Source organism: Plutella xylostella, chromosome 16 (genome assembly GCF_932276165.1).
Source record: "Plutella xylostella chromosome 16, ilPluXylo3.1, whole genome shotgun sequence".
Taxonomy (NCBI): Eukaryota; Metazoa; Arthropoda; class Insecta; order Lepidoptera; family Plutellidae; genus Plutella; species Plutella xylostella.
In genome coordinates, this window is record NC_063996.1 from 7,877,883 (window position 1) to 7,890,328 (window position 12,446).

Here is a 12,446-nt window from a genome sequence, read left to right on the forward strand (position 1 = left end):
CACCATGAAGAAATAATTAGGTACTTCCGAAGTACCTACCTCAGATTAATGATGATCTGGCGCTTACACCGCGGGCGCGCCTCGGACACAGACGGAAGATGCAGATGATCTCAAAATAATGGCGAAAATTATGGGGACCAACACCGATCTAGTACTTACGTACTTATTTATTTATTTTATTCGGAAAACTTAAACTAGTTAAAACTTAATATTACTAATTTGCATAACAGCCATGTAGTAATTATAGTTATCGCATATGGTGGAATTCAGATCCATTGGACTTGTATTGGCTCAAAAGACTTGATGAGGTTTCACTAGCGCCATCTACCTTAATCTCTTATTCCCTCCATCCAAAGGTTGTCTGGCAGAGATTGCTTTTAGTGATAAGACCGCCTTTTGTACCATAATTAGGTTCGTCATCTTTAGCCTATAGTAGTCCACTGCTGGACGTAGGCCTCTCCCAAAGCACGCCACTGGATGTGATCTTTAGCTTTCCGCATCTAAATTAAGTAACAACTTGTATATTAGGGTTCCGTAGCCAAAATGGCAAAAACGGAACCCTTATAGTTTCGTCATGTCCGTCTGTCCGTCTGTCCGTCTGTCCGTCTGTCACAGCCGATTTACTCGGAAACTATAAGTACTACAGTGATGAAATTTGATGGGAATATGTGTTGTATGAACCGCTACAAAAATATGACACTAAATAGTAAAAAAAAGAATTGGGGGTGGGGCCCCCCATACATGTAACTGAGGGATGAAATATTTTTTTTCGATGTACATACCCGTGTGGGGTATCAATGGAAAGGTCTTTTAAAATGATATAAAGTTTTCTAAAAAACATTTTTCTTAAAGTGAACGGTTTTTGAGATATCAGCTCTCAAAGTCGTAAAAAGTATGTCCCCCCCCCTCTATTTTTATAACTACGGGGTATAAAATTCTAAAAAAAATAGAGGTGATGCATGCTAATTAACTCTTTCAACGATTTTTGGTTTGATCAAAGTATCTCTTATAGTTTTTGAGATAGGTTGATTTAAGCTACGGAACCCTTTGTGCGCGAGCCCGACTCGCACTTGGCCGGTTTTTTTTTTATTATTCTTTTGGGGTGTACAAATAAAGTGTATTCTATTTTATAATAGGTTTTTGTCTATGGTGGAAAATTCTTCATTGAAAATCCCAACAAGTTACTGTGACTTGTTGGGAATTTTTATTTTCATAGTCCCAACTAGTTACAGTGTTACAGTTGTATGTGACACGTTGGGAATGAAGGAAAAGGGTGTTTCAACGAGTAACAGAGTGTGGACTGATGGGAATTTTGAACATAAAATTCCCAACGAGTAACAGTGTGACTGGTTGAGGTGTGACTGGCTGGGAACAAAGGGAATTTTCCATTTGATAAATGGAACTTTGTTAATTGTGAATAAAACATATTATTAGTACTTAAAAGTACTAAGGACCTTACCACAATAGGTAAGTACATTAGAAAATAGGTAAGTACTTAGATATCCTGGCTATAGCTACTGTCGTAAGGTCCTTATTTTTTAAACAATACAACTACTCAATTTTATATTTAACTGGTGATTATAGCGGCAAATGGGTACTTTAGTAATTCACATAAATTTAATTATAAGTATCTACCTAAACGTAGGTAGGTACGATAATAAAGCTAATGATGACTTGAAAAAAAATTGGGTCTATTTCGAAGAAATGCGAATTTCACAGGTAACGGAAATACTTAGATGAAATACCCACAAATCATGTATCTGCTTTGTGTAAATACCTATTGTTTATACATCTAAATACCTATTGAAAGCACTTAAAAGATGATCTAAATGCTGATATGCACGGTGGAACTTAAAAACATGGTCTAAAACAGCTGTGACAGAAGTTATTTAAGAAAGACTAGTTTAAAAAAGTTTAAAGTTCCATCGTGCAATTTGGCAGAGGATACCAAAGAGTGTTGTTTAAAAAAAAACTGTAAAGATCTAGGTAGTTACCGAGGTACTTTTCAATGTTCGGCGTCTTTTAATTTCATCTTTAAAGTTAAAGTTTTTATAACAAGTTTAATTGATTATAAATTATTTAGAGTTGAAATTGCAAAAAGTGTAGACAATTTTAAGAGGTTTTTGTGTTTATAAATATTTACTAACTTAGCAAGATTCTTACGTAGGTACATACATTACTTAAATTAAATTAAGTATACTTATCTTTATTTTCCTGTACATATAAATATGAACACTTAGTTTAAACGTCTGTGTATTAAAACCGCTAAGGTAGTTACTTATTATACTAACATTAAAGTTACATTTGCCTTAATTACTTTATACGGTATAAGTACATTACTTATATCATTACAGTACAGATATACATGATATTTGAGCTACGGTATCAACATCACAGTATAAAAAATACAACATTTTGTGTATTTTTTTCATTAACTTACATTCAAGTTGATTTTCCGTTCCTGGAAAACCACTATATATACTTCACTCATTTATTATTTATCCGGGTATGCGCAAAATCCCTAACTAGGATTTTCGCGAAAATCCCTACGACATAAAAAATACATACACATAAGTATGATATGATTTAGGTTTGGGTCTATTTTTCATTTAAGTAATGCAAAAACCCTGTGAGTAATCTTTTCGAGAAGCATTTTTTTCAGGAAGGGTGTTCTCAATTTTCTACTATATAAACATTTCAAAATATGCTAGTGTTTTCGCATGGCTTGACCATTTCAGCGTGCTACTTATACCAATTCTGCACTTTTCATTGGTCGATGAGTCTTCTGACTCTTCTGAAAGTTCTGAGACACTGTCTTTTCATCATCACATCAGTTGGTTGGCCTAATATAATATTAGTAACAATATAAACACATTTAATTTGATACCTATTATTACTTACTCTACATCATTCACAATTTTAGTAGATAAGTTAGGTAAGTCGGGTTAGTAGCTACTCAAACATGAATCAACAATCACCAATAATCCAACATACATTATAATATTAATGTATTGAAGTGTAAGAGCCATAGTAGGTGCACGATGTGTTTTAAACCTTGCTTGTAACTATGTAGGTAGGTATACGCGGTTCATTTCTTCCTCATCACTTGCCAGATTTGAATATCAGGCGGAAAGCCTGGCTATATAGGTGGCTAGTCCCTAGGTGCAAGGTGCAACTTGGCTTCTTGGCTTGGCTCTTGGCTTCTATAGATGTTAGGTCTCCCCCTCCCGGTAAGATCGTCACGTTTATAGAATACCTGGAGAGTGAGATTGAGCGTCACAATGGATCTTTTAGGTCGCAATAGCTACTGGCCACAGGAGGGTTACTAACTTACTATACTGACGAAAAACGAATGAATGAGAGCTGTCGAAATTTTAATACGAGATGGCTCCCGCAACAGCGTTCCGAAACTTAGTTTTTCGTCGTATAGTCCACATCTGTTCGATTTCGTAATATACAGTGACCCCCTGGTTGTCCCAACAGCTCTTATATAATTAGCTGACTATGTGATGACGTTGCAGACGGTCTCGGCCAGAGCGTGATGCTCGTCGTCCCCCGCGGCGCCCAGCGCGACCAGTGGCGTCGCGGTGGCCCTTCGCTAGGACCTGCAACATCATTATAGATATCATTATTATTAATTACATAAAGGACAATATGGGTAGATAGCTACCCGGAGGCGTTCCATACACAGCGAGGCCCAAGAGAAAGGGATTCGTGGCCAGAACTGAACTTACTGGCCACCGACAGAGAAGCGCTTGGTGTCAGTCCCAGACACCTCGCAGGAGTAGCGAGAAAAGAGGAGGTCGTGACTTAAATCTATGCTATTCTTTGTGGAGGTGCAAGTGCCTGCGTCTTATTGGTTGTTTGGCTATGCTAAATCTGATGCAGAATTAATCTGTACTATCGCTGCGCTCAGATAGCCGTAGCGGGAACAAATAAGCGGGAAAACCATATTTAAATTCACATTAAGTACCTATGTCTCGGCGCTTCAGCAGCCTTCCTCACGTGGATTTCCAGCGTGATATGACTGGCTAGCGCAAGCAGTAGCGCAGCGGCTAACGCCAGCAGCTGGGAGGAGGCGCAGAGCAGCTGGCGAGCAGCGCACGACGCCGCCAGCCCGAGGTGCCGCGCCGACAGCACGAGGGACCACGGGCCGCGCCAGCCGGGGCCGCCTATGCAGATGCCTGACTGCGAAACAAGAAGGTTGGTTGGTTAAACAGAGTTTATACGAAAAGCTAGCGCTGACATTATCGCTGTTGTTTAGACGAACTCGCATTTGCGGATTTTGATTTGGGTTATATTTTAAGAGAAGAAGTTACTCAGGTGATTCTAGATGTAACTGCAACCCTCGTGCAGGGTCAAGCAGTACAGTTAAATTGGCTTGAAAATAGACGGGCGCTCTAGCCGACACGTTGGCTGCCAGCGATAACTTTGTTTGGAAATCTGTTAACATATTATATGGCAATCCTACAGTAGGGGCTTAGTTGGATGTGCACCTGTACCTTTAGGTTACAGACACGCTTTCAAAATACCTGCAAGACATCCCACAGCGCGGCGCACGCGCCCCACGCCGCCGCCGCCACCGCCGGCAACGCCAGATCAGTCTTCACGGCTCGCCACCTGAAAATACGTGCGTCATCTGTTACATTACTAGACAAAGAAATACATGCATGAAAGGAGCAAAGCTTACATTTTGTAGCTGGGGAAAGAGAGACTTAATTATATAGGGACATAGCTATAGAACCGACGGTTTTCTTAGTGGCATTGGTGATATCCTCTCACGAGCAGGATTATAATAGCAGGTGGACCCGTGGAGCATGATGTCCAGTTTAAAAGCCTGTCATTAACAGTTTCACATTAAGTATCGAATGCTGCGCTGTTAGTGGCAAAATTATCATTGAGTGGGACTGAGTGGGACCTCTATGTACGTCACGTTGTAAGTAGATTTTCTTGCTTCTATACTTTTATTCAAGTGAGAAACTGCTACCGTTCCACCACCAGGATATTAGCAATGAGTTAGCAATTAACAATCCGTAAGCAGCGTCGCTCGCCTGTCAAACATCTGCCAGAGATTCAGCCAAGATCCACCCATACAAGTTGCGTCAGATTTGCGAATTGCTGATGTTCGGTGGTAACGCCACTGGACCTTATTCCAGATAGTTTCGTACCTCAGTAGCGCCAGCATCAAGCTCGCGTGCGCCGCAGCCCCGCCAGCAGCCAGGGCCCGCCGCCGCCCCCGCGCCGCCGCCATGCTGAGCGTGGCCGCGGCGAGTGTCTGCAACGCGCCCACTACTGTACCAGGAGTGCATAGACTTCAAGTGGTGTAGTTCCCTACCTGAGCAGGGCCAGTATCAAGCTACCACTGTACCAGGAGTGCATAGACTCCATGTGGTTTAGTTCCCTACCTCAGTAGCGCCAGCATCAAGCTGGCATGCGCCGCCACCCCCCCCCCCCGCAGCCAGGGCCGCCCCCGCACCGCCGCCATGCTGAGCGTGGCAGCCGCGAGGGTCTGCAGCGCCTGCCACTGTACCTACCAGGAGTGCATCATGGTCTTCAAGTGGTGAATTTATAGCTACCGCACCTGAGCAGCGCCCAGCATGCGCTGAGGGTGGCCGCCGTACCATTGTACCAGGAGTGCATAGACTTCAAGTGGTTTAGCTCCCTACCTCAGTAGCCCCAGCATCAAGCTCGCGTGCGCCGCCGCCCCCCCCCCCGCAGCCAGGGCCCGCCGCCGCCCCCGCGCCGCCGCCATGCTGAGCGTGCCCGCCGCGAGTGTCTGCAGCGCGCACGCCACTGTACCAGGAGTGCATGGTCTTCAAGTGGTGTATTTATAGCTACCGCACCTGAGCAGCGTCCAGCATCAAGCTGGCATGCGCCGCCGCACACGCCGTAGCATTGTACCAGGAGTGCATAGACTCCAAGAAGTTTAGCTTCCTACCTCAGTAGCGCCAGCATCAAGCTCGCATGCGCCGCCGCCCCCCCCCCCGCAGCCAGGGCCGGCCGCCGCCCCCGCGCCGCCGCCATGTTGAGCGTGGCCACCACTGTACCAGGAGTGCATGATGTTCAAGAGGTTTAGTCTCCTACCTCAGCAGCGCCAGCATCAAGCTCGCATGCGCCGCCGCCCCCCCCCGCAGCCAGGGCCCGCCGCCGCCCCCGCACCGCCGCCATGTTGAGCGTGTCCGCCGTCCCACTGTACAAGAAGTTCATAATCTTTAAGTGGTTTAGTCTCCTACCTCAGTAGCGCCAGCATCAAGCTCGCGTGTGCAGCCGCGCCGCCAGCAGCCAGGGCGCGCCGCCGCCCCCGCGCCGCTGCCATGCTGAGCGTGGCCGCGGCGAGTGTCTGCAGCGCGCCGGCCGCCAGCAGCGCGCGCCACGCGCACGCCCAGCCGCCCACGCACACGCCGTACCACTGGAGCGGGAATGCATGATGTTTAAGTGGTATGTTTGCAGTTATATTACATAGAACACACACGCGAGTAATGAAAGAGTTCCAGTCACAATAGCACCAAATTACTCCTAAATGGAAGACTAGCTCAATGGATACCGTCTGCGATATTGAAGAACATTTAACAGCGCATTTGAATATCACCAACCAAAAATGAAAATACATAATGTATAATTAAATCAAGTTCCATAAAAATTAGGATAATTTTGGTAAGTACTTATCGACTTTTTTTTAAGTAGAACTTTTTCATTGCTCGTGAGTGTATTATACAAAGGGTTGCAAATTTAATATAGTAAGCCGAAAGTACCCTTTCGTGACTCGTTGAACAAAAGTTCTACAGAATGACCCCCCGAGTCACCCCTTTCGGCTTCCTCTAGAACTTGTAGCAACAACCTGTAGATTTCGATTGGATGATTGACGCTACGCTATTGAATAGGTTCAATGGTTGGTAATCTATATCCTATCTGCGATGCTTTACGATTGACGATGACAGAGCTTAGACGTCTAAACACTATCGGATACACATATTGGACATGGGCACTTAATTATAACTCTATACGCCGTCGTTACTATTTGTATACCCCTTCTTGTACACGCTGACTAAAAGATATCCAGTTCTGGGCTTGTTACCAAGAACTTTAGTAGAGTAATCAATGATCTAACCTAACCAAAAGAGCACGTTTTGTAATAAGATAAGACAAAGGGGCCAATATTTTCTACCCTCCCATAAGTATCTGACCCGATTGTTTTATAAAATTAAGTGCCAGTAACTTTGTTATGAGTCGATATAAGGGACGTGAGCGGGTAATATAAAATGATGGAGTACCTCCAAACCTATTTCAATACCACTGAATACTCAATTAAAATCGAAGCACGAGCGTCCTAAACAAACATCTCACTTGGATACACAATTAACAACAATCAACATTATTCCCTTTAAACAAACCTAACCACAGTTTCAATTTCCACAATTTAATACTCAATTCTCAAGTTTTTATGGGCTCCCATCGTTAAAATGTTACGGCGACGTGTTAAATTCTATGAAAGAGACCATAATAAATTTTATGTTATGACTAGATAAATCCAAAATAATACCTTTGCACATCGAATTCGCAGTTTTATTCTGGATAAATTATCACGTTTCCTTCGTTTTCCATCTATCGCAATTTACACAACCTAACCAGAAACTTCTGTAGCTGAACAACCATCACTCCAAACGCCTAACACCCGGTCTACTCACCTTAATATACGACGTATAAATAAACCCCTGCTGCAGCCCAATGAACAGTCCCATTGGCACGCCTAGCAGCGTCCGCGGGTCTCGGAGGATGGAGCTGGTGTCGGGCGGCGGGGAGGGCGTGGAGGCCGCCCCGAAGACGCCCAGGCTGATGGAGCAGAAGGCCAGGAGTGCCCACACGGCGAGAAGTACCCGGCGGCCCTCCATGCTGAGGGCGGAGGTCGCCGCGGATTGCGTGGCCGGGCAGCCTGCTGCGCCGCAGGTTTGTTCCTGTTGAGGTTTTGGTGGATGTAAGGGGTTGTTGGTATTCTGGGGGATGTTTAATGTATTTAAATGTACTTCAGTCCAAAATGAAAACGAGTTGCATTTATTTTCACGACTATAGTTGACGACCTATTTACGATAATCTAACCTTCTTTAGGATTACATAAAGACAATGTGAATCCAGACTAACCTCATAATCATCCTCCATGAAGTACTCCGGCTCGGGCGGTGGCCAGCGCGGCGCGGTGACGTTGGGCGGCGCGGTGGCGGCGGGCGGCAGCGCCGGGTCCGGCCACGCCATCAGCGCCGCGCCCATCAGCAGCGCGCCGGCCACCAGCCCCGCGTCCTGCGCCGCCCGCAGCGCCCGCAGCGCGCGCCGCAGCGCCACCTTGCGCCGCCCCTCATCACCCGCGTGCTGCGCGAACGTCGTCGCCGACGCCGTCATCGCCAGCGACAGCGGGGACAACGTCAGGCCGCACACAGCATACAGGATATACAACACGGGAAGCGGCGTGTCCACCGTGTGACCCGTCACTAAAACACACACCAGCGCGTGACCAATACTGATCACCACTCTAACTCCAGTCTTCTGTAGGATCAGCGGTGATAGCGGCGCGACCACGGCGGCTACAGCGTGCATTAACGCCAGCGCCATGCCGCCGGCCTCGGCGCCGACGAAGGCAGTGAACGGCAGAAAGCCGGTGGCGCAGAAAGCGCTGGATACGCAGAGTAGAGTGAACCTCCGCACGACGAGGGGGTTGACCTTGGGCGGCTGCCGGTTGATGAGGCGCCTCACAGACGCTGCCCCCACGGAGGAGGCCACGGAGTCGCGCCGCCGGGAGGCGGGCCCGCCCCGTGCGGGGTTCTGCTTCTTCCACGGCCATTCCTTCTTGCATATTGTGCTTACTGGTATCTGAAAAATAGGGGAGGCTGTTGAGAGTCTGAAGGTATTTTTTAGTCTGATGAGATCGAAGAGCTAGCTGGCACGAAGGTAAGGAAAGAGTTTCGAATAAAAGGTGATTAGCTGAATTGGGAGGATAACTTCAATATCTACCAGGGCCATATCTCACCGAGCCGTAGTATCTCCATTCACGCTTTAGCTACTAGGGCAGCAGCACTCAGTAAGAGGTCTAACTCACCAGCTGCGTCCGCACCGATGCCGGTGCGAGCTGTGTCAATAGCAACTGTTTTAGCTTCCAGGACAGCAGCACTCACTAGGAGGTTTAGGCCTGGGTCTCCTATTTACGCCGCAGGTCGCGTCCAGCGTCACGCCGTAGGCCGCGTCACTATGCTCACTATAGAAATGTACTGATGCGGTCTCCCTCACACGCCGACGTTGGCGCGTAGACACAACCTTAGACCAAGGCCTTAATTCATCAGCTGCGTCCGATCGGAGATACGCTTATCTACCAGGACACCAGCACTTTGTAGGGGTCTATCTCACCAGCTGCGTCCGATGTCGGTGCGGGTCGGAGATGGTGCGCGAGGCGGCGGGCCGGGGCGGCGGGCGCGACCGCTCCGTCAGGTCCGGCAGACTGCCCATGCGACCTCCTTCTGACACCTTCTTTCACCTCTTCATGCCTGGTGGGAGAAGGAAGGGAACTGAAGAATATTGTACCTACATAGGTGGGTATAGCTGACCAAATTTTGTGGTAGGGTGAATAAATCATGTCCGTTTACCATAAATTAACAAAAAACTATTTTTATATAACTACTTAGTGCATTTTCAATTTTTTCATGATGCCCCCCTGAATCTGTCTCTTTCGGCTTTATGTAGTATGTATAATATTCACTACTACACTGTGAATAAAGTTACGCCGACGCATTTGAGTTTGAGCTACCAGATACTGCCTAAGTTAGTTGAACTGCAAACTTGTGACAGGTTTATAAACTTTAGAGTACTTTAGACATCTCTTCTATTTCCTTACCAAGATTTCCGTAACTTTAGGAATATGAAACCTGGTTAAGAAGGTTCGCAAATGCTAAATTAGTAAGATGTTTGACGATTAATAAAACGATAAGTAAAGTTGTTCTAAAATACCTTCCGAGTTTATATTCCTACATCTTTCTTCTTACTATACTTACCCATTTTTAGCAATGTATGTAAGACATTGAACAAATAAACTTTACAGAAGTTACAGAAGTCACACGTCTCAAGTCTTGTAACTGGCATCCGACTCGAAACTCCACTTGTTCCTTTCTATGGCAACTTCGACGAAGTTAACACTGTAGAACTTTGTCATCTCAAGCATGATACGAGCATGGCAGTTCTTGTTAGATGTAACTAGGTATGCATGTGACTGTATAGGTTTGGTAGCCTATACATATATGTAACTAGCTGTCCCCGCGCGCTTCGCTTCGCCTTAAAAAGTTTTCCCGTGGGAATTCCGGGATAAAAAGTAGCCTATGTTCTTTCCCAGGGTCTAGACCGTATGTATACCAAATTTCATTCAAATCCGTTCAGTAGTTTTGGCGTGAAAGAGTAACAGACAGACAGACAGACAGACAGACAGACACAGTTACTTTCACATTTATAATATTAGTTAGGATTACAAACATACAGAGTAGGTATACCTAAGTACAGGATGTTAAGAAAGTTAGGGAGCTCATGAAACCAAGAGAATGACAAGTGACGCGGATTTTTGTATGAAATGCAGCGCTGTGATTGCCTGATGATGGCACCTGTTGGATAGATTTAGGTACTCAGATCAAATACTGGGTGTAACTGTATAAATCTGCAGGAGAGCTGAGTTCTTAAGAGGAGTATAGCCCTCCTAAAATTTAAACATCACAGATGAACTTATCAATTTATGTGTATATGTACCTCTATACATCCCAACCACAGCTAAATGAGAAAGTAACTACATAATTATTGTTAATAGTAATAAAATAAATGAATAGTAGTAAAACATTCTATCATCTATAATAACATTTAGGTCATGCTTCAGTAGAAGCAGGCATAGAACAACGCGGACTCGGGTGTACCCTCGGGAAGCGTCATAGCGATCTTTCTTGATACAAAAAAGTCTGCCAATTTTTGCAAGGGGGAAATTTTACCGTTTACCATGATTATGTCTCATGGGACATATCATTATGAGTTTTAATTCCCAGCAATAAGGGTTACGTGAAGTGACATTTAATAATGAATACAGTGTCTTAATTTTTCTTGCCAATGGATGTAACAATTATCGATAAGTGTTATCGATGAATTCGAGAACATGGGTTAGAAATACTAATTTAAAATTAATTAGGTATAGTTAAATTTAGTTAGGAATGATTAATAAACGAAGTCACCCGCTTTTCGCTGTACATTTATACTCACGTGATAGGTTGCGAGCCGTATCGCCGTTTTTGAATGAGTACAATGCACTGAAGTTGTCGAGTAAGTGGGCAACCCGATGGTCAGATGCTTTCAAGCCGCCCCTTCGGGCGGCCTCTGACTAGGCTTAACGACTGCTGCCGAAGCAGCAACCGGGACCCACGGCTTAACGTCCCGTCCGAAGCACGGAAGCGTCCAGAAAAGAACCATTTGAAATCGGTAACTCATGCTGTACCTACTAATGGCTGACCGTGTCAGTTGTTGCTTAACCTCAGTGATCAGTTACGATTACTGAAGCCAATTCGACTACGGACGCTTCCCAATTATGACCTTTTTTGTCGATTAATACATATCTACATACCGGTACATCACTATTGCATTTTTTCACATTGGTTGCTAGGAAACAGCTAATAACAATAAACCATGACCAAATCTGTGATCAAATCCGGAATCCGGATATTCTATGAATTGAAGCTGTCATTTTAGTATGTAAACAAATCATTTTCTATGCAACGAACGCTTTGGCAACTAGATTGAGTCTAGTGAAAATTGAGACTGCAACTAGTTTTTATAAATCGGTGGGCCTTTCTGGCCTACCACCCCGCCAGAGGGGAACGTCTGCCTATTTCGTCTCCAGACCATTCATACTCAATGGAAGCAGGAGATGGCACAAATTAAGTTTGACATTGGTATCGATTCTGAAGGGCACATTCTAATTTTAACGCTGTCAAAAAACGCTTACATTCTCTCTAAATTTATTTGGCATTCTGAAGGCACCGTTTATCTCCAAAATTAGAGACGTCACTTTAAATTTTGAATCTGACAGCGTTAAAACTATTCAACTTAGGTTAGATGGTCGAATTGGTATTCTGAAGGTGCCATTTTTAGCGCTGTCAACTTAAAATTAGCAACTTTCTTCCTAAATTTAAAAGGGGTCTAAACAGGTGCCTGTTAAAATTATACTAAAATTTCTAAAAGTAAAACCGTGAAATATATGGAAAATTGTTGTTGTAGGTGCATAAATATGGATTTAACTTAGAGCTGATGTGTTGTTTAAGCATGTAAAGCTAATTGCAACGACGCTAACTTAATATTTTTTGCGAAACTACGATGTGAAAGTGACTCTGTTTTGTCATATTATTATTTCGGATCATTGGACTGAATGACTGAAAAACGTGTTA

General features: G+C 44.7%; 1 protein-coding gene across 1 annotated transcript in view; it reads right to left on the minus strand.

The window, feature by feature from the left end:
• Positions 1-3,416: 3,416 nt before the first annotated feature.
• Positions 3,417-12,446, minus strand: part of LOC119693880 — a 42,316-nt gene continuing 33,286 nt past the window's right edge. Inside the window, exons 2-8 of the mRNA XM_048626444.1 lie at positions 9,391-9,527; positions 8,137-8,859; positions 7,686-7,952; positions 6,234-6,409; positions 4,533-4,620; positions 3,974-4,188; positions 3,417-3,605 (exon numbers count right to left, since the gene is read on the minus strand). Of these exons, the coding sequence (XP_048482401.1) occupies positions 3,599-3,605; positions 3,974-4,188; positions 4,533-4,620; positions 6,234-6,409; positions 7,686-7,952; positions 8,137-8,859; positions 9,391-9,489 (1,575 nt within the window). The 5' untranslated portion in view covers positions 9,490-9,527 and the 3' untranslated portion in view covers positions 3,417-3,598. The remainder of the gene's footprint in view (positions 3,606-3,973; positions 4,189-4,532; positions 4,621-6,233; positions 6,410-7,685; positions 7,953-8,136; positions 8,860-9,390; positions 9,528-12,446) is intronic.